The sequence below is a fragment of the Rhinolophus ferrumequinum genome, chromosome 13 (genome assembly GCF_004115265.2).
Source record: "Rhinolophus ferrumequinum isolate MPI-CBG mRhiFer1 chromosome 13, mRhiFer1_v1.p, whole genome shotgun sequence".
NCBI lineage: Eukaryota > Metazoa > Chordata > Mammalia > Chiroptera > Rhinolophidae > Rhinolophus > Rhinolophus ferrumequinum.
Genome location: NC_046296.1, coordinates 66,418,914 through 66,441,319, shown reverse-complemented (window position 1 = coordinate 66,441,319; position 22,406 = coordinate 66,418,914). Strand labels below are relative to the sequence as shown.

Below are 22,406 nucleotides of genomic sequence, written 5' to 3'. Positions count from 1 at the left end.
AAAATTTACAGTATTATTTAAAACTTTAAATAAAGGGAATTTTAATCTAGAGCCAAACTTTTTTCATAATTAATTGTATTTCAAACTATTTGAGAGTTATTTTCATTTACACTAAGATTACTGAACAGTAGTCTTTATAGTTATAGCCTCCCAAAATTTATGTGCATTAGCAATAGAGCCTTAAGAGCAAAAATTTATAGTACATAGTATAATATGTACATAGTAATTTATAGTACATAGTATAATATGATATATTTACCAGGACAACAGAGAGAAAATGCTTGTTTTTCTAAGTATCGTTTAAGAACTGCAGGGACATGTCTCTAGGCATGTAGTAAGAAAAAAATATTCTCTCTCTGAAAACTGAAAACACATCTCTGTTACCAGCGGTTAAAATAGAAAAGATACTTACAGCTCCTTCTTGATCAACATCAGCTCCTGTGGCCAACAAATGCCTCACACATTCCAGATGACCCTTTCGAGCAGCCCAAACCAAAGGAGTGGTTCCATACTATTAAAACAAACAATGCAGTTAAAACTATAGAAGGTGTACTCAAAGAAATAAGCTCTCAACATGAATTTTGATAAAAATCACACTTTGAGTATTCTTAGATTAGTGCTTACACCAATCGTAATTTTAATCAAAGAGAAATCACATTTTCCCCATTTCATTTCGCCTGAATAGATGATTAACCACACTGCATGAAATGTTTTTTAACAAATTCTAACTTTTATAATCAGTGAGTGAATTTTTCCATCATAAAGTAATACACTCTCTAATTTTCAATAAGCTTTCATTGCTTCCCATAACTTGTGACATATAAAGTTCAACAGTCTGGCTATAGGCAAAAATGTTACAACAAAGTACCAAACCCAGTTTTAACTACTTTACATGTAAACTCATGTAATCCTTATCACAACATAAGTACAATTCGTAATATCACATTTTCACAGATGCCCTGAGAAGTTAGTTACAGGCTCAAAGTCACAAAGCTATTAAGAGACCCATGAACCCAACACGCCTGGCTTCAGTCTGCTCTTCACTACCACCCAATAAACTGTAGCCTAGAAACCACTCAATAGCACCTTTTGCTGGAATGTAATTCAAAAGGCATCAGAGAATATGCATCACGCATAAAAGTAATGTTTAACTTTGGGGAGTCTGGCAATCAAGAGACACACGAATACCCACAGTGACCTTGAACTACACGGGAGACTGCAGATTGAAATTAACCTTTAATGAATACCACTTTCTATAACAGGCCTGCCCAACAGACCTTTGTGTGTTGGTGGGGATGCTCTCTAATTCTGCACTAGCCAATAGAGCAGTCACTAGTCACCTGTGGCCACCGAGCACTTGAAATATGTGTGACTGGGAAACTGAATTTTTTTAATCTTATTTTATTTTAGTTGACTTAAGGCTAAATAGCCACATGTGACTGGTGGCTCCTGTACTGGGCAGCCCCACTCTATTAATTCCGTCAAACATCCCAGGAACCACATGGTTAAAAGTTGTAGCCCCGATGCCCTTCCTGATGGACGGGACCTCATGACAGCCAGAATCACAATGCTGCCAACTCAAAAGCTAACAGAGAGGAGGCACATGTGAGGGGGGCAGCTGTCAAGTCCATGCCCTCGCAGCAGGCTGAGAGACCGAATAAGGAATAATGGAGGACTTCCCCAATTTCTATGTTCTTACATCTATATTCTCCCAGAATTAAATTCTGTTCTAGCCTCTTCCTTTATGGGTAACATTTTCTCTGGCTGAAATGCCATCCCTAACTCTACAAGTCAAAAATCTTAGGCCTCGCCAACGACAGTACACATAGGCATTCATCGTGTAATTATGAGTGAGTGCCCATCCTTGGGACACCTACTGCATTTCACCTTTACCCTTCCTATAGAACCGGACTGTACAAGACCACATGCTGCAAATTCTACTTTACCCCCCTCCTCTTCCACTAGCCAGCTCCCCCCATCTCCCAGTCAGCAGGTAATCTCACTTTAATTATTCCACGATTCTTGACATCTGGCAAACACCTCTGTAGTCAGCATTCAGGACGCCCTCAATATCTCTCTCTCTCTCTCTCTCTATTATTCTCACACCCTGGCCTCCATCCCTAACAAATCGAACCCCTTTACCTGGACTCTGCATCCTAGCTTCCTTATTTCATCGAGCACCTCACCCAATGACCTCCCACATCATCATGCTTTTCCTCTTTATTCCCTCTTCCTACAAACTGATTTAGGTCTCTCCTTTCCTAACAAACTTTTCCAACAAGCTGTACTCTTAAGATACTGTATGCAAGGTAGTTTGGGGACATAGATCTCTGGAGAAAGGGGAGAAAGGGAGGTAAGGCTTGTTGTCATACATCAGACCAGGGACTGACGTCTTTAGGATTTTCAGCATGAGAGAGAGATTAACTAAACTTCAATTTTAGAGAGCTCATTCTGGCAACAATATACAAAAAGCAGACAGGAGCGAAGGTAGGAAGAAGAGTTAAAACAAAAAAATTCAAATGAGGAAGACAAGGGATCATCCCTGTCTACCTTCCAGTGAGTAATGAATGTGATATAAAAACAATGCAAGGACACCTAGTACATTATACACGTAAGGGACCCAACTATGAGATGTGTATCTATATAAAACATATGAATAGAACACGCGTCCGAGCAGCCTCATGAGATCCTATGAAAATACTTGTAACAGACGCACGGAGTGGACGGACGTAGTACGGACTGGACCTGAGAAGACCTGCTGACCTACCTTATCGGAGCAGTTGACTTTAGCACCGTTCTGCAGTAAAAGATGCACTATGTCCGCATGGCCTCTCCCTGCCGCCCAGATGATTGGGTAAACGCTGTACTGCTGGGAGATGGTAGGCACAGAGGCATGGAGGCAGGCAGACAGGAGGGGTAAAAGCAAAGGATAGGAAGGGAGGAATTCAGGGAGGGGGGAAGACAAAATCTTTTAGGTGGATATTTACAGCATACATTTGCTAAGAAAAGTAATTAGCAAACAGTAATACAAAGTAACATTCTAAAAATCAAGTTACAGATCATTCTCTACTTTAAAAACACACATAATACTCATAATACATAATTGGCAACTAAGATACACTCAACCTTAAATAAATACATATTATGAACACATTTATTTTTATAGATCCAACACAATTATCTAGCCAACAGGCAAGATTAAAAGGGATGTGAAATTTGCCTTATATAATCCTTCCATTACCTGAAAAAAAGTTTCTTTTTTACAGCACTGAGGTATAATTGACAAATAAAACTGTAAGATACCTAAGGTGTATAACATGATTTGACTACATGTGGGTATGAAAGGATTCCCAGCCTGAGATCAAGCCTCAAGCAAAGTAACCATGCACATATTACCATCTATGAGAACGCACAGACAAACGGATATTTGGTAAATGTCTCTTTTCATTAAAAAAAAAAACACACTTTAAGAATGCACACCCACAAAAAACAGGCAACAAGACTTAAGGATTTCAAAATCTTCCTTTTGAAATGTTATATGCTTATAATTAATATTTAAGCTCTAAGAGCTGTCTTTTTGTTGATAAAAACTGAGAAATAAGCTTAGCTTGAGAAAAAAATTCTGATTGTGTTTTGAAATCACATTCTTCATTCTTAGCTTTAAGAAGATGGAGATCATTCTATCCACTCTGAAGTCTAATCAGCCTTCAGTATTCCCTGAGACAACTTACCACTTACATTACAGATGAATTTCTTGTTCAACTTACCAGACCAGTGACACTTGGATTGGCACCATGAGAAAGAAGCAACTCAACCACTTCAGTGTGGCCTTTATAACATGCCCACATGAGAGCTGTCCATCCTCCCTAAAAAAAGGAAGAGGGGAGATAAACCTCTGGATTGTCTCCAGGCACAAAAATGCCATTAATGAAGTTCCTTCTGTGAATGTTATTTATAATATTCATTGTTTTATGAAGTCACTACTACATATGGTTTTAAATTCCCAAGCACTCCAGAGAAATATGCAATAGTACCTGAAATAAGCCAATCTCTTAAATCCAGAAATAACTACTCCAAACTTTGTACTGTATCATGAAAACTGAAAGAGGGTCCATTCATGTCGGACTCTTTCCAAGATCTACTTTGGCTGTTTAAAATTCTTTCTTCAGAAAACTTTCTATGTCCCAAGATAGTCTCCACCCTGTCCGAATCTAGACTTCTTCCAAAGACGGATACCAGCAATCACATTCAACTCCTGCGTTTAGGCACATTAGAAATCCCAGATCACACAGTACCTCTTGCTAAAGAGACAACGTTAAGACAATGATCTGCAGATCATGATTTCCAGGGGTGGGCAAAACCATCAAGTATGAATTAATAGCACGACAAATTTCTATTTTCTATGCTACAGAAGCAATTTTTCCCCCAGTAATTTTCTCTTTAGCTATAATGCAATTCAATAAAAGAGACCAATGTAATCAAATTATACTAAGAAACAAATGTTTTGTTTTCTTAAAATCAGTATTTGGACCAATACACATTTGCTTCTGAGAATATAAATCACTTAATCCTTTTGATGCTGTTTCATCATCACTAAAAAAGAGATTTAAAAAATACTTGCCTAATCTGAAAAAGGCAAAGCTGTAGAAAGGAGAAACAGATCAGTGGTGGCCAAGGGCAGGGGACTGGGTGGAGGGGTTGATTATAAAGAAGCAGAGTGGGGGTACAGTTGAAGTTACAGAACTGTTCTGTATAGACTGTCGTGGTAGGTATGTGACATCATGCACTTGTCAAAACCCACAGAACTGTATGTCACAAAGAGTGAATTTTACTGTACGTAAATTTTTTTAAAAAGTCAACCAGAATATGGAAAGACAATACAGACTGGGACAGAATCTAACTATATTACAAATGAATCACATAATTACTTAGAAGCTGATCCTAGGTAACTTTGGAAAACAATATTTTGACTGAATACTGTAATGCTAAAAACAAGAACTGTACACAAACACTGTACTAAGTAGGTAAATCTGTTTCTCTCAAGGTCTGGATTAGAAATCTGGAACTACTTTATTTGTATACCAAGGCTGAACAAATAAGCAAATACGTCGTGTAGACAATGAGAGGCAGAATTCTCACCATCAGAGAAGAGTGAAAGGGAGAAGGCTATAATGGATTGAGTTGGTGGTATCAATCTGGTCTCTTTTTAAAATATAAGTATACACAAACAGAGAGATACAGAAACAAATGTATTTGTATGTAAGAGTTAGTATGTGAGCGTGTATTTCCTAACCTAACCACTGAGAAGGACTACAACCAGTGACACCTCAGAAACAATAAGCACACCTTAACACCCAGATATTGATTTCTAAATACCACTTTCCAATAAAAGGACAGGGGCTCCTTGGAAAACTGATTCCAGGACTGATAATCAGGAAAATAAGCCAGAGGGAATACGAGATAAACCTGAGCCAGAAGCACCTGGTGGGCCAGCAGGTAAGGAAGTGCTTCAAAAAAAGAAAGAAAACGAAAAGGATAGGACATCTTACAAAGGCACAGAAGTGCCCAATGGCCAAAGCTGGGACAACTTGAGCAACAAAATAGGAACAGGCCTGAATTATAACCCAAAGAATAAAATAAATATTCATGAGTCCTTATATATTTATATGTGAGACAGAGAGACAGAGAACTCTTCCTTACAGAAGAATTCCAATTAACAAATGCAGAGGGAATAAGGGAAATAGAAAAATCACCATTAGAACGCCCCAGCAGTAACTGCTGCACAAAAGATACATTGGCAGATGCTAAAACAAATGAGCGAAAGTTCAGTCAAAAACAGGATATTCTGTAGAATATCAAAGTATCTTCCCCCAAATCTTTAGTACATAACTGAAAAGGGAAAACTAGTAATCTGACAGTGAGGAATGTGGCAGACACCGCCTTAACCACGAGATCAAGGCCAAGGCTAGCATCGCCAGTGACACAGCCTGACAGCAGGTACCCTGACGAGGAGCCCATCCCTCTGTGGTGTCCTTCTCAGTAAAGCACAGTCTCAACCTGATCATGAGAAACATCAGACAAATCCAAACTGAGAGACAGTCTAAAAACCCCAGGTGAGTAGTCTTGAAAAGTATCAAAGACATGGAAAGGCTGACATAATTTATTTTGGTCAAATTATAAAGCTGGGCATTTAGTCAAGTCTTACATACACAATATTTTAATTTGTAAAATACCTGCCCAAAACTGTTTTAGTATCATGCCCTCACTTTAATTTGTCATCCTATGCAAGAATCTATGAGATAAAAATTTTATCTTGAGAAAACTATGTCCAAATTTGCAAAATGAAAAGATTGGCACTGACTGCCTACAGCAAGAGCTATAATTTGGTACCCGTACTCTCAAGCAAGAATCCTCACTACACTTCCTGATATTATATCCTGGAATTATTTCTGAATCCCAGATGACCCCCGTGGTCACTCTCCTCTCCTTACACAAATCCTAGGGACCATGCCTTCCCTCGAAGCTCGTGCCTTGAGATTAGAGCCCCTCAATACTAACTACTAAGGAAGACACAGTCCACAGTTTCCCTAATTTTTGGTGCCAAACACAAAGACCTTTAAATGCTGAAAGATGTTGTGATAATTATTTTGGGGAAATGAGAAATACAGAGAACAAAAAATGTTTAAGAAATCATGTTTTAAAAAAATCTTACTAAGTTTCCACACATTCATAAGTATACTTTATACTTCCTAACTCCCTTGCTAATATACGTGGAACGATGAGAGGAGAAAGCCTTTGGAGTAAGGCGGACCTGGGTGCAAAACTCAGCCTGAATGCTTAGCAGCTGAGTGACTTTGGGCAAAGAGCACCTCTAGGCTCAGTTTCTTGAGCTATATACAAAATTATGAGAACAAAATTAACCCTTAGCACACAGAATTGTTCTAGAACACTGTACAATATGGTGGCATGCTGCTGTTTCTTAAAAACTCAGACCACCTATACTTCATATACAAAGTATATGTTACTTCATCAACAAAGTAATACACGTTTTATATGCCAAGGCAGGTTAATTCCTTCCTTTCTTCACTGCTAAAATTTATTTTTGAGAAGACTGAACATTTTGCAGAATAAATAAGCCAGAAATGATCCCTTTCTTCACCTTTATTCTTTAAGCAGATGTCAAGATCAAATAAGAGCTAAGATAATTAAGAATCATATCTTTCTAAACTTCTAATGTATATAGATGGCATATCCGAACACAATTATATTTTTAAATAAATTTATAAATATTATTCTGAAAATTATGACTAAACAATCAAAATATTTTTAAAACTATACTATGTTCTTCTTAAAAGGAAACAATTCTCTCCTAAGTTCTAAAACACTGACATATTAAAGGGTAATGAGTTTTTTTAAAATATTTCAGAATTTTAAACTCTAAAGCTGAAAATTATGACTAACAATATTCTAAAAAAGGTATATTATATCACCTGGATTTTAAAACATTCTTGAGGGTCATTTCAACGCCCAACCCCAAATCCTAAAAACACCATCACAGGATCCCCTGACACATAAAAGCAGACGATCTCACACATCTCTGTCTGTTACTAGGAGTCCAGCTGACTAAGAACACGCCACACAGACGTCCGTACCATATCGCGGTGTTCCAGGTCAGCCCCACACGTGAGCAGCTCTTCCACAATGTGCACGTGCCCTTCCTTGGACGCCGATATAAGTGCTGTCCAGTTATCCTTGAACACAGACACAAATGTTACCATTTCAACACCAAAAATCACATTTCAAAATGAGGAAAAAAAACTGACATTTCAAAATGAGGAAAAATAAACTCGAATGTACCTACCAAATGATCATAACCAACTGACATGGTCTAACCCGCTCGAAACTATTCTAACATGAAGCATAAGTTCTGGTAAGAGAACTTACTATCTACTCGTGTTATTACAATGGTGTAGAAATGGTTTCACAACAGCTGTTCAGTCTTTCACTGGACTTCTAACCACACAATGCATTTTTTTTTAAAGGAGAAGAGATGACTATCAGAACGTCAGAGCTAGTGCTTGTGGCTAGCAATTACTATAAATTGAAATTAAATACTGGAATCAGATTTAAAAGCACATTCATAGGCTATCAAACTAAAGTGATCCCATATGATATGTTTAGAAAGTGTGTGATAAAGAACTAGTCTCCTCTATTTTTTAAACAAAGACTACAGTATCCTATCCTAGCTTTCATTCATGAGTGTAATGTAATTCAAATGATCATTCAATTAAAATCATAAATTAAAAAAAATAGATGTGTGGCCCTAAAAAACAATTCCTGGGAAACAGAGACAGTAACAGGAAATGTAAACCTCTCAGAACACTGATTCATCCCTCAGAAGAGGTATCAGAAGGGACCACATCTTTCTGGCTATCATCATATGTAGTGATATTTATAATAAGATACCACTATGGGGAGTTACTTAGCAATATGACTCATACATGGATATTTTCTGGGCAGACGTTTAATTTTATGTTCCCTATCCAGCCAGTGCCATCTGTGTATGAAAAATATGAAATGCTGAGAACTTTCATTCAAAGTAAAAATTTCTCTCTTATTATACTTTAAAAATGTGACTGAGCATATTATGGGCAAAGTTGTTATACAACTGAAAGTACAGTGTGCAACCTAATATTTTTGAATCACTTCTTAAAAACAAAAACACAGCAAAGTTAAGGAAAAGAAAAAGAAGACAAATGAGTAAATTAATTCAATATATACCAGATCTTCCAGGTTGCAATTAGCTCCATTCTTAATTAATTCTTTCACTATTACACTTTAAAAATGTGACTGAGCATATTATGGGCAAAGTTGTTATATAACTGAAAGTACAGTGTGCAACCTAACATTTTTGAATCACTTCTTAAAAACAAAAACACAGCAAAGTTAAGGAAAAGAAAAAGAAGACAAATGAGTAAATTAATTCAATATATACCAGATCTTCCAGGTTGCAATTAGCTCCATTCTTAATTAATTCTTTCACTATTTCCAGGTTGCCCTGTTCAGCAGCTATCATCAGTGGAGTCTGGCCACACTAGAGAATGTAAAAGACACAGAGAGCTTGTAAAGATGCTGTACTTTAACCAAAATACCAGCTAATTTACAAAATACCAGTGTAAATATACCACTTACACTGTTGTGATGGGGTATGAAGCAACGTTTGCAGTATTTCTTTAACTTAGAATCGTTTTTGGTTTATTAATAATGTAAAAATCAAAAAGAAAATGAAACTTTTTTGTTTTTACCACATTAGTAATCTTTTCATCACTGCAATTCCATTCAAAATAAGTAAATAAGAATAACACTAGACTCTGAAAAGTAATTACCACAATATAGCTACAAATCTTAAGCCATTGACGGTAACTAAATTCTCTAACAATACAGTTAGAATGTGGTATCTTAATAGAATGTTGTTTTAATAATAGATATAAGATGTATTATCAGGACTAAAGGGGGAAAAGTTCACACACATACACATACGTATGCTAGAGATGCCAAAAAAATGTATACACGTGACTTGTATTCATCTTCTGTTATTGGTATATACTGAGTATTTCAATTTTAATATACTTTTTCCTTTCTTAAAATGTGTATACATTTTTTTGGCACCCTGTGTAAATGTGTAAAACTAAAATGACTTCTCATTCCTCTTATCCACTGGCAAAAAAATTACACTACATTGAAAATATAGTTTTAAGAAAAAGAATTATTTTTCTTAAGTTTTACAAAACAAATACATATTTTGCCATCAAAATAGTCATACAAAAAAAAGTCTATTAGTCCATAAAATGTTGCAGCTTGGCTGTTCATGATGAAATAAGAGCAACATTTTATTTACTCATATTATTGAATAGAAATAGCTAATATAAATTAATGAAAACGGTAAATATATACCTCTCTGTCTATTAAAAAGAACACATGACCTATTTAACTGCCTCTTAAAGATGTAAGGCCTTTAAAATCCCAAGGTGTGTGGAATGAACAACTCAGAAAGAGAATTGGGGTTCCTTCAAAGAAAATATTTCAAAAAGTCCTAATTTTGTCTGGTTAATCCATTTAAAGGAGAAGTGGGTCTAGAAGTTCTCTAATGCTTCCTACAAATACTTTAGATTTTAGTAATTAAACTTCCTAAATATTGATTATTCCATCTGCAAAAAAAGTCAATCATAAATCTAAATTCAATATGCAATCATTTATGTAAATTCAAATGTATTCCAAAAATATGGAATTTGAAGTACTTTAACTGTAAGAAATTATCATTTCTTATAACAATATTACCGAGGGTGAGAGCCACCTATTTCTTACTTACTCACCATTATCCCTACTGAACACCATGCCTTCTACATAGTAGGTGGTCAACAAAGATTTGTGAAAAGAATTTAGTTTTAGAAACTTGGTCTTACCTCATTTCTCTCATCTACATCTTTGCATTTTTCAAGAAGAGCTTTCAGAGCAGGAATGTTTTCTTCTTCGACATAATTGATTACACTCTGTGATATGAGAACTGACATTTTCACAGAACGCTGTAGTTATCTTTATTCCAATACCTGTTCAAAGCAGATTAAATATACATAATTTGTAACTAGGGGAAAAAACAAAACAACAACTAACCTTAACTTGTACAAAAATGCCTCCACTGGCAAGAGTGAAAACCAAGCCCCAGCTCAGCTGTCACAATGCCCACCCCTCTTTCCAAGACTCGCACTCATCTCCATCTTCTCCCTCCAAATAAAAGAAAGCGCTTTGCTCCATTGCTCCTCTGCTGTCTTCTCCACCTCAGGAAATGGCAGCTCCACTCCATTCTTCCAAGGCCCAGCCTCAGAATTATCTGTGACCAACCTCGTCCTCGTACACTCTCCATTTACTCTCTTAGCAAATCCTTTTGGCTCTACCAATAAAATCGACTTCACGTCTGATTACTACTCCCCACCCCTGGGCCAAGCCACCGTGATGTCTCCCCTGGATCCCATTGCTCTCCCACGTCCATTTTGCCTGCCCCACAGTCCCTGCTCCACAGGCAGCTACAGTGACCTTCTGAAAACACGAGTTGGACCAGAGCTTCTCAAACCGTAATACCGAATCACCTAGGGACCTTGTAAAACACAGCCGGCTGGGCCCTCCCCTCAGAGACTCTGAGGGCAGCTGTGGGTGCGGCCCCGAGTCCATCTTGAACAAGCTCCCAGGCGCCCCACACGGTGAGCAGGACTGAGTCAGGTTACGTGGCTGCTTGCTCCGAGCCCGCCACTGGCTTCCCAAAGCACTCAAGGTACAACCCACTGTTTGACCTCGGTCTGAGCGGTCTGAGCGACGGGTTACACCTCTAGCCTCATCCCCCAGCACTCCTCCTCAGCCGCGCCCAGCACTGGGCCGGCCACCCGGGTCCCCTGCACTGGCCTTTCTGTCTGCTGAAACTTCTCTCCCACAGGCATGCACGTGGCCGCCCCCTCACCTCCTGCGCTCACCTCATTAGGAAAGTCTAACCTGACCAAGTCTTGTAAAATAGTAACAACCTCACTCACACTGCACAGTGGTCCCCGCACTCCCAACCCTGCCCGGCTTTATCTGCTGCAGGGCACTTACCCCCATCAGCAGTACAACTCATTGTGTGCTGACTGTCCATCTACCACAACTAGAATGTAAGTCCCGAAAGAGAGGAACTTTGTTTTATTCAACTGGACACCCAAATGCAAATAAACAAACCTCCACTGATACCTTGCACCAAATACATATACTAACACAAAATTGATCTAATTATAATATCAAAAGGCACAAAACTTCTAGAAGAAAACCAACTCTTTTGGATTCAGCAAAGATTTCTTTGATATAAAACTAAAAGTATGGTCCTTTAAAAAAGAAAATTGATAAATCAGAGTTCACCAAAATGAAAAGCGTTTGCTCTCTTAATAAAATTGTTTAGCACTGGTGACTCCTTTTTTTCCTTCCATTTCCCCCTCTTGTACAGGAATGTCTACACCTGGTACCCATGTCTGTAATCTCATTGCATCTTATAGCACATAACTTTTTTCTCGGGTTTCATAGGTTCTCAGATAAATAGGAATTGTGCCTATTCCTATAGGATGGGCTATGGCCACAGCCTCACTCACACCTGATTTCGATGATGAGAATTAGAAATTTTGAGCTGACAAGATTCAAATGAGATTTTGGACTCTGAGTTGATGTTGTGATGTTTTGAGACTTTGCAAGGCTTTGGGATGGGGTGAATGTGGTTTGCCATGTGGGGTGTAAGTGTATCTTTGGGGGCCAGACAACAGAAACTATAGCACTGTATGATTCCATTTAAAGAACATTCTAGAAAAGGAAAACTATACAGACAGAAAACAGACCAGAGGCTGTCAGGGTTTAAGGTGAGGGAATGAGATGACTACAACGGGGTGTAAGAGAATTTGGGCAGTTCATGGACTGTTGTATATCCTGACTGTGGTGGTGGTTACGCAAAATTATATGCCTTTGTCAAAATTCAAAATTGAACACTAAAAAGAGTGAATTATATTGTATGTAAACTGTACTTCACTAATACCTTACTTTTAAAAAATCATCAAAGAAGGTTATGTTATTTGATCCAGTAACTTCATTCTAGGAATCAATTCTAAAAACCACAAGAAACATGGACAATGATTTTAAACACAACATAATTTTGTTCATAAGAACAAAAAAACTTAGAGATGGGGGAATTACATACATTATGATACATTCACACAGTGGAATAATATGCAGTCAATAAAATGTTTCTAAAATATATACTGACAAATGCTTGTGATATATTAACTGGGAGAAAAAAATTAACTAAAAAATGATATATAAGCGTCTCAACTATTTAAAATATACACATTTTTAAATACTAAAATGGTATTAATATAATTTTATTTTCTTTAGAACCTTCAATTCCTGATCTTCTAGAATGTGATACTTTTATCATTGCAAAGGTATAAGAGCTCTGTATTAACAGTCATCGCCAACATCCAACACCTCCATTTATGTCTGCTTCTTATAGGATCAAGGCTAATACGGAGTCAGGAGAGCATCCAGGATCTGGCTCGACCGGCCATTTTTTTCTGCCAGCCCAGCCATCCTGGAGCCTGGCTACACTGAGGCAAAGTTGCCCCCACCTGCCATGCTTATCCACACACCTCTTTGCTCACTTTGCTGCCTCCATTTTGAACACTCTCATATCCACTCTACCAAAACACCAACTTGTCTCGTCAGAGTACAATTACCATTTTCTGTCCAGTTTACCTCCTCATGTCTGAGATCAGCCAAGACCACTCTCAGGGCCTTACTTTTAGGCCTTTGCCATCCACACTAATTAAGACGCCTAACAGTGCAACAGACAAACTTAAAGTACTTCAAGCAAACAGAAAATGTATTTTAATGATACTGGTTTATTTCCCATAACCACACTGTGGGAAAGGTGGGTGCCACTGGACCTCAAATGTCAGCAGACTTCCCATTCTCTATTGGTTTAATATACTCTCATAGACTAACTTCTACACAAGTGAGAATACGGCTGGCTGTCAACAACTAGCCCCAAATGAAACAGTTTCTAAAACTAGAGAAAGTAGACTATTCATTGTTCCCAAATCCAAAAGCCCCAGAGAAGGGCTCTGACTGCCCAGATTGTATCAGGCGTCAGCCCGGAACCAACTGTAGTCAGTCAGAGGGTTGGGAGGGCATTACAAGGTCACATAGTATTGGCACTGTTTCCAGAAAAGAGGAAACTACTGTGGTCTAGGGACCTGTCCTAAAAATGTCTCCTACACCATCTCTCACCTGGATCAACATGACAGTCTCCCAACTTGCATTTCCTTCCTCCTGTCTTTGCCCCCTCCAATCCAGTTGCCAAATGAAGCAAAAGTAATAAAAAATACAGGTCTCTTAAAATCTTCCCCTCAGTTTCCCATAAATTCAGGCTGGGAGAACAGAAGATGATGGCTTTATCACTCACAAGTTATTCAAGGAACTGAAACCCTGAAGCCTCTTCCAGCCATTGTAAAGACTCAACTCGAACTCCTAGGAAAAGCTTTGCCCTGTGTAGAGCGGCGAGGACCCAGGAACTCAGTTCTTGATCACGATGCTGAGGACCCTTCACAATCTGGCCCATCTCACCGCTGCAGCCTCATCTCCTCCTCCCCTCCAGGTCCCATTCCTCCCACCCGCTACCCAAACCCACTTCCCCACTCACACCCACACCCACAGCTCCAGCCAGACTCGCGACTTGCAGCTCCTTGGCTGCCCAGTCTTTCTTCTTTCCAGGCCTTTGCACTCACTGCCTGTCAGCTTCGAGAGCCCACCCTTCACACAGGGGCCTGGACAGCACTTAGTCCTTGGTAAGGCCGTGCGCTTCTCCTGGAAGCCTACACTGACTGGCTGCTCCCTCTAAGGGGGCCAGTGGCCCTGCTCTGGGACCCCTCCGCATCCTGTGTACACATCTAAATGCGGACTGCTCATACCACACTCAGCTTCCCACCTTTCTCATCCTGTCCACATCTCCCCTCAACCACACATTCCTGAGGCAGCGCCCATCTTACGTGTAGTGTAGCCCAACACCTACATAACAGGGGCTGAGAAAGAGCAAAGCCATCCCTGAGGGTCAGCAGTGGGCCAGGCACGACAGTTAGACCTTGGCGTTCTCATCTGGACATAAACTATCTCACAGAACACAATCTCAGAGGTCATTCTGACCATTATGTCAAGACAAAAACAAGAGCACTTGGAAATCATACCTGAACACAGACAAAAACATAAACGTTGTCCAACCGTCAGTTTCAATGTCATCTCTTCAAAAAGGCCTTCTGCTAAAAGGCCTTCTTCCCAGTGTAGTGGTAAAAAGTATGGACCCTAGAACCAGATGGCCTGAGTTTGACTCCTGACTTTATTACTTAATATTTCATCGGCCTGGGCTAGTTTCTTGACCTCACTAAGTTTCACTGTCTTTAAATAACTGCATAGTCACAAGAAAAGTGATTAAAATAGTGTCTAACACATACAAACTTGAGAACTATTAGCTATTTTACATAGTAATAGAATGTTAACATTTCTTAACTACCCCCTCCTTCGTGGAGTCCTCTAACGTGGATTATTCTCTATCATAGGATCCTTTCTTCATTTCCTTCACAGCACTTTTCTAAATTTGTAATTTACATATTTACCTGTTTGACAGCTGTCTCTCCACTAGGATATAAATTTCATAAGAGAAAGCACTAGTGTCTTTTGTTTTATACCAAAGACCTAACTCCTAGCACAGTTCCCGACCCACAGGAGATACTATACTTCTGGAATGAGTGGCCATCATTTGACTCTATTGTCTACAGCTTTTATTGTCTGGTGGAAATATAAGGTTATTCGTCTTCTGCAGAACTAACAAGAAAGTTAAGTCTTGATATCGTTTTTTGGAAATGGCAGATACAGCCAATAGCAAGGCTAGAAAAAAAATCTTTACATAGGTTGCAGTAAGATCATTTCTTGAACTTGCAAACAAATTTAATAGGTTAACAATGTTTTTACTTATGGTATATTCAAAATGCTTTCACCAAAGGCCAAATGGTTAGTAGATGCACTCTATAACTTTTTTCCCATTAGCTACTCCACCAAAGCAACAAGAGTGACTGCGTTGCCCAACATGACTAATTTGTGTCCTCCAGATGTGACACAATAAACTCCTGAGTGTGGCCCCGTGGTCCTCCTAACTCCAGCCTCTTCTCCTCTTTTCATTTAAGCGTCTAGTAACACTGACCCAATATACACCTTCTAAAACACCATCTGTTTGTTTGTTTCTCTTTGCTTCTTCAATCTCCACTCCAACTCAAAAATGTAGCTCAGTGAGAGTGAGTGGAGACTACCTCTGTTTTGTTTGCTGCCGAATCTCCAGCACTTAGAACAGGGTCTAGCCAGCACGCAGGCGATAACCCAACATCTAAGGATGAGCGAGCATGCCTACACCAATCCAACTACTTGAAAAGCCTAACTGGCTGTCACTTTCCAACAAACCAAAAACATTCCTTCAAAATCCAGCACGGGGAGGGCCGGCCCAGTGGCTCAGGCGGTTAGAGCTCCATGCTCCTAACTCCGAAGGCTGCTGGTTCGATTCCCACATGGGCCAGTGGGCTCTCAACCACGAGGTTGCCAGTTTGATTCCTCGAGTCCCGCAAGGGATGGTGGGCTGCGCCCCCTGCAACTAAGATTGAACACGGCACCTTGAGCTGAGCTGCCTCCCGGATGGCTCAGTTGGTTGGAGCGCGTCCTCTCAACCACAAGGTTGCCGGTTCGATTCCCGCAAGGGATGGTGGGCTGTGCCCCCTGCAACTAGCAACGGCAACTGGACCTGGAGCTGAGCTGCGCCCTCCACAACTAAGACTGGAAGGACAACAACTTGAGTTGGAAAAAGTTCTGGAAGTACACACTGTTCCCCAATAAAAAGTCCTGCTTCCCTTCACCAATAAAATCTTTAAAAAAAAAAAAAAATCCAGCGCAGAGGTCACCTCCGCCAGGACCTCCTCCTTTCTCCCTCTTGATTTTCTCGTGCCCTGCCCTGCCCCGTTTCAATGTGTACACCTATGCTAAATGGGTACTTTCAGTATTATGATTTAATAATGTGTCATAATTATTAATTTACGGTGAAATGCTTGAAAACAGGATTTCACCATTTTATGAAAACATCTTATTCATCTCTTCATCCTCATAAACTAAGTAAGGGCTTGGTAGGTCATCAATAAATAGTTATGCTATGTGCAACCTAAACTTTAATTTTACATTTAGTAAATCTCGGTAAGGGGTAAAAGAGAGTTCTTTGTACTATTCTTACAAATCTTCTGTAAGTTTACAATTGCTTTAAAATACAATTTAAAGCTCATACCCACAAAGGTCTGACAAGCCCTTATTGGGGCTTCACTACAATACCAAACAAGACTGGAATAAGCACAGTAAAAGAAAAAAAAAGAAACTACAGATATTGACCTCAACTGTTGAAGAAAAATAGAAAAATCTTAGATTTCCAAATCTTATTACCTCTCCCCCAATCTGTTATGTGGATTTTATGTATATCACCTTTAGATACAGAAAACATACAATGGTTATCACTCTTATAGATAGTGACTAAAATTAAAACTTTAGACTTCGATTCCTTAAGAGTAAGATTAAGCTGAAAATTTTAATAAAAGAGTAAAAAAATATCTTATAAATTGAAGTTGTTTTGCCTTAAGCTGCCCAAAAGATATCCTTTCAAACGAGTCTATTAGGGAAAGGTGATCTATTTTTGTCATATAATTCTGAGAAAATGCGTACAATTCTACACAGCTATAATTCAATAACAGTTCAATCTAACAACAGTTTGTTGGCAGTCTACAATTTGCAAGGCACTGTGCTATTGTTATCACCTACCATCTGAGTAAGACGTTATTCCTTCCCTATGGAGGTCTCATTAATGTACTGGAAGAAAAAGGGGATGACTGGGAAAAGAGGGCAATGGCTGAACTAAAGTTGGCAAAATATGGATAACTGTTAGTTGGACCTGGAGGACGGGTACATGCGGATTCTCTACCCTGTGTGTTTAGGGGGGAAATACAACCGCAGGCTTTGCTGATCGTTCAGCATTATACACCTGGTCACCTCTGCATTCATCCATGCTTCACTTCTTTATGAAGTTTCTGAATGGCGGGACCGTCACAAGTCGGTACCGTCACAAATTCAGAAGCACCTACCAGTTTCTTGTGCATACTAAAGAATTGATATATGTTTCCTAAACTGAATTTGATCAAGTCACATCACATTTATTAATTTAACAGGAGAAGAGAGTCTGCCACAGCTGATAGTTACAAAGTGACGCCCATCAGCCAGGCTTCTAACAAGATAAATCAAGAGCTGGATCTCAGAGCATGCCCAGTAAATCAGATCGTGTCCCTGGAAGGGCAAGTCTCCCAGTCCCCCCAGGGGTGGCTTCACCTCTGATTACCACTGCTTTCTCTCTTAAACGAATCCCTGACACAGGTTCTATTCTCACCTGTCTTAAACCAGTACCGTCAACCTCACATCCCATCTTCCTCTCATCACTCCCAGAAATTTTCTGTCAACTTCAAGTCATTCTCCCCTTCACCTTCACAAGGACCAGGATCTTACCCCTGCCCCCTGCCCCCACCTCTACACCCCACCTCTGCAACATCCCGCCAACCCCCACACACTTTTGCCCAACCAAACCCTAGACGGCCTTCAGGTTTCAACGTAAATGTCAATTTCCCCATGAGGTTTCAATGGCCACCCCTCCCCGCCCCAGACCAGCTTAGCGCCTTCTCTTCTCCCTTCTTCCTCCTTTCTCTTCCTTCTCCCCCTCCTCTGGGCTCTTCCAAAAGCAGCCTTAAAGATTCACCGCACTTCATTGCAGTATCTGTTTTCCCAAGCAGGAAGTACGCCTGGCTTGGTCATGGCTGTTGCCCCAGTGCCTGACATTATTTCCAGGCACACAGAAGAGACTCAATAGACATCAGGTGAATGAAGGAAGCCCAGGGAGCAAGGTCTCATCTGTTCTACAAATATTTCCTGAGCACCGTCATGTGCAGGGCTTACGCCAGCCTTTATGGGTTCCGATCAAGGCTTCAGTCAACTTACAGGAGATATGAGACCTTCATCACAAAAACAGCGCTTTACAGTTCATGAGATGCTTTTATACTTATGATCTCACTTGATTTTCCAGTAATCTTATTACGTAAATATTATTTCTCATTTTACACATAAGAAACAGGTTTCATACCTAAATAACTTGTCTAACATAATAGAAAAAGCAAATGATATAGCAACCAGATAAATCCAACCTATAAATCAAGGTAGAATAGTGCTAGAGAAGCCCAAAGTGCTATGAGAGTTTAAAGAGAAGTCACTACTCCCATGAGGTATCACGGAAGTATCATTTTGTGTTGATCCTTGAAGAATGGGTCCAACAGGTGGGAAATGAACGAAGGGCGTAACAGGCAAAAGAAACAGCATGAAAACCGAGAGTGCTGACTGACTAGTGGTGTCTGCCAGGAAACAATTAACAACATGGATGGGATATTTAAGTAAAAAGTGAGAGCTAAGACTGGAAGGTGAGGGTGGTTAGATCTGTAATCCCTTCAAAGATAAGGGCTGTGTCGCCTTCGTTCTTATATCACCAGAACCTCCTACTGGTCTAGAACAAGTAGAAATGTCATGGGTAACTATCAAGTTGGCTAACTGCGTAGGCAACTCTTAGGATCATCCTCTTCGTAGGACTTTGCCTGCCCACAGCTCCTGCCACCCTCAACAGCCAGGCTGTCTGCCATCAGCCATAAGCAGGGAGGGGCATAGGATCTGCGACATGTGCCTGCTCCAAAGATAAGCTGGGCCAAAAAGATTCCTCTCTCTAGAACTGGGAATTAGAAACCAGAGACCCAGTCATCATGGGCCATGTGCAAAATAACAGTTTTGAGACAGCCAGTCAGCAGAGAGAGAACCCAACAGATAGGAACAGAGAAAACGGCTCTTCACAAGTGAGAAAATAAATATGGCCCCTGAGAGCCGCAGAAGGTGGAGCTACCTTGGAGCCTGATTTCTTGCTGTCTCTCATTCAGTTCTATAAATCTCCTTTTCCCTGCAGTAAAAGAGTAAGTCTCTGTTCCTTGCCTTCTAAACAGCCCTAATATGGCAGTAGATAAAGCACAGAAATCGACAGTTCTTGAGCAAAAACAGGAAGAAGGGGAGGGCACACACAGGATCCCAGGAAAATTAATCTCCCAGCAATGTTATGGGGCCCAAACTGGAAAACCACAAAGAATCAGGACCCTGGATACCAGCCAGGGAACCATGAACACAGACAACCCACAGGAGACGGGGCAGCGGTGAGGACGGAGAAGAAATGAGAGATATAAACTTGAAAAACATAAAATCCCACCACAGGTGACCACCCCGACCTACCAAAATATCCAGCAGAGAGATTCTGGATATAGAATAAAAGACACTATGTGACGGACTGGAGATGAAAAGAACACGTCAAAAATGACTACATGCTACGCACAGGTGCCTGGAAGGTGCAGCCCTTATCACAAAAAGGGACGTCAGGACTTTTCTCTGCAAGGTTATCATTACTCCCTCCTTCCCCACCGTTTCTGCTGGGTGACTGAGGCTGCCGAGGCGCTTTCTGTGGCCAGACTGAATTAGAGGTGCTCCAAACAAGCTGAGACGGAAAATCCGCCCAGTGTTTGGGAAAGAGCCGTGGAAATCATTCACACAAAGACGGCAGGACTGGATTCTCACACTGTGGGCATCAGTTCCTCAGGAAACCTATCAATACTGCGTCTGTCCCTATGTGTTCCTTGGGGTCCCCCCCAGAGCATGCCATGCAGTAGACCTGGGGTGGGAGCAGAAACTGACATTTGCATGAGCATCTCAAAATGATTCTGATGAAAGTGTCCACGCTGGTTAAGCCAGAGAACAAAGAACTCGCCTGGCCACAGCAAGTCTCAACCTTGACTCGACCCCCTCCGGTGCCTTTAAAAATAATTCAGATGTCTGACCCTCAGTGTTGTCGAAGTGCAGACAGTGACAAAAAGGGATCGGAATCACCACAATGGACCAGAGCCACACCCCTGGCCAGCTGAATGGGAATCTCTGAGGTGAGGACAAATATTGCTACATTTGGAACAAGCGCCCCCAATGGCTAGCAGAGAGGGCTCCATATGCACAGTTATTAGTAAGAAAAGGTTCTTCATGGGTTTAAATCTTTCCGTATGTCACAACAACTTGAAAGAAATACAATCCAACATTGCTGGCGGACAAAGAAATCGTTTCCCTCTAAATAAATCATGGAAGCGTCGCAATCAACGGCCTGCTGGTATTTTGCTAGGCCATGGGGCCCAGGATGAAAGCCGAGGCTGGAAACCAACCACCGCGCCCCGGGAAGCCCAGGGGGAGAAACCTCGAATGCCCGGCTCAGCGGCACCAGCTGAAGGGGTTCTCCGGGTGGCGGGTGTGCCAGAGGCGGCTCCACAAAAGAAAAATAATCGTTTCACTGACATCCATGCCCCCGCCCCCACCCGAGGCGCCTCTCGGCCTCCGGAGAGGCTGACCAACTGCAACAGCAAGTCCGAGACCTTCCCGGAGCCGCAGGAGCGCAGAATCGCCCGGAAAGCCGGCGCCCCGTCCCCCTCCCCCCCCCCCCCCCCCCCGTCTCCCCCGCCGCGGACTCCACACCCGGCCTCACCCCTCCCCGCCGGGCCGCGGCCCCCACCTCCTCCCCGGTCACCCCGCAAAACCGACCACCACACTGACCGTCTCACAAGGCGGCCTGAGGACAGCGCCGGCGGAAAGGACCCGCTTTGCCGCAGGCGCGGTTAGAAGATGGAAAATGCAGAGGCGGCGGCTTTCAGCGCGTCGCCCTCAACACACCCGGCGGCCATTTTCCACCGTCTGCCAGAACTGACAGATCACGTGGGCCCGAAGCGGGGGCAGGTGGCCACGCCCTCAGAGGGCGGGGCCAGCACGCAGGAGGCAAGGCTGGAAAGGGCAGCGGGGGCGGGGGGAGGCCAGACGGGTTGGGCGAGGGGTGGAGGGGCGGTAAGCTGGAGGGGCAGCGGGAGGGGGCAGGGATGTGACTCACCTGGCCCTGCCGCCCTGGGCACCTTCCCTGTGGGCTCTAAATAGGTACCGGTGTTTCCCGAAAATAAGACCTAGTGGGATAATCAGCTCTAATGCATCTTTTGGAGCAAAAATAAATGTAAGACATGGTCTTATATTATACTACATTACAGAAGACCTGGTGTTATATTATATTATATTACATTACATTATATACTGGGTCTTATATTAATTTTTGCTCCAAAAGATGCATTAGAGCTGATTGTCCCGCTAGGTCTTATTTCAGGGAAACACAGTAGGGCCACTGAGCACTGGAAATGTGTGGCTAGTTTGCACTGAGAAGAACCAGCTGTACATGTAAAACAATAAAACCAACTGTGAAGACATAATTAGAAGAAAATATATGAGATCACTAATGATTTTTACGTTGACTACGTGTAAAAATAATAACATTTGGGATAAATTTGGTTAATAAACATATTATGAAAATTGATTTACCTGTCTCTTTTAAAAAATTTTTTTAATTTAAAATTTTAATTAAAAAATAAATTTATTTTTGTCTCATCTGTGTGGCTCCCATTAAAACCTAAGGCATATTTTAATCAAAGAATAACAATTGTCTTAACTCAGTGAAGACACTGTGTGATACACAGTTCCTGGTCACTCACTCGCTCAGCTTCACTGCTTGACTGAATGAAAACAATTCCATCTTTCAGCCCCTTCTCACTGTATGCCATCCCCACTCAGCAGAA

General features: G+C 41.1%; 1 protein-coding gene across 10 annotated transcripts in view; it reads right to left on the bottom strand.

The window, feature by feature from the left end:
• KIDINS220 (kinase D interacting substrate 220) overlaps positions 1-21,492 on the bottom strand; it is a 92,403-nt gene extending 70,911 nt beyond the window's left edge. For 5 of the 10 annotated variants that reach the window (XM_033124449.1, XM_033124453.1, XM_033124451.1 and 2 more), the window contains exons 1-7: positions 21,349-21,492; positions 10,464-10,607; positions 8,996-9,094; positions 7,653-7,751; positions 3,768-3,866; positions 2,768-2,869; positions 413-511 (exon numbers count right to left, since the gene is read on the bottom strand). In XM_033124449.1, the coding sequence (XP_032980340.1) occupies positions 413-511; positions 2,768-2,869; positions 3,768-3,866; positions 7,653-7,751; positions 8,996-9,094; positions 10,464-10,571 (606 nt within the window). In that variant the 5' untranslated portion in view covers positions 10,572-10,607; positions 21,349-21,492. Of the gene's footprint in view, positions 1-412; positions 512-2,767; positions 2,870-3,767; positions 3,867-7,652; positions 7,752-8,781; positions 8,828-8,995; positions 9,095-10,463; positions 10,608-21,348 lie in introns of those variants that run through there. The other 5 variants (XM_033124450.1, XM_033124452.1, XM_033124455.1 and 2 more) reach the window with 2 other exon arrangements.
• Between the last annotated feature and the right edge of the window lie 914 nt (positions 21,493-22,406).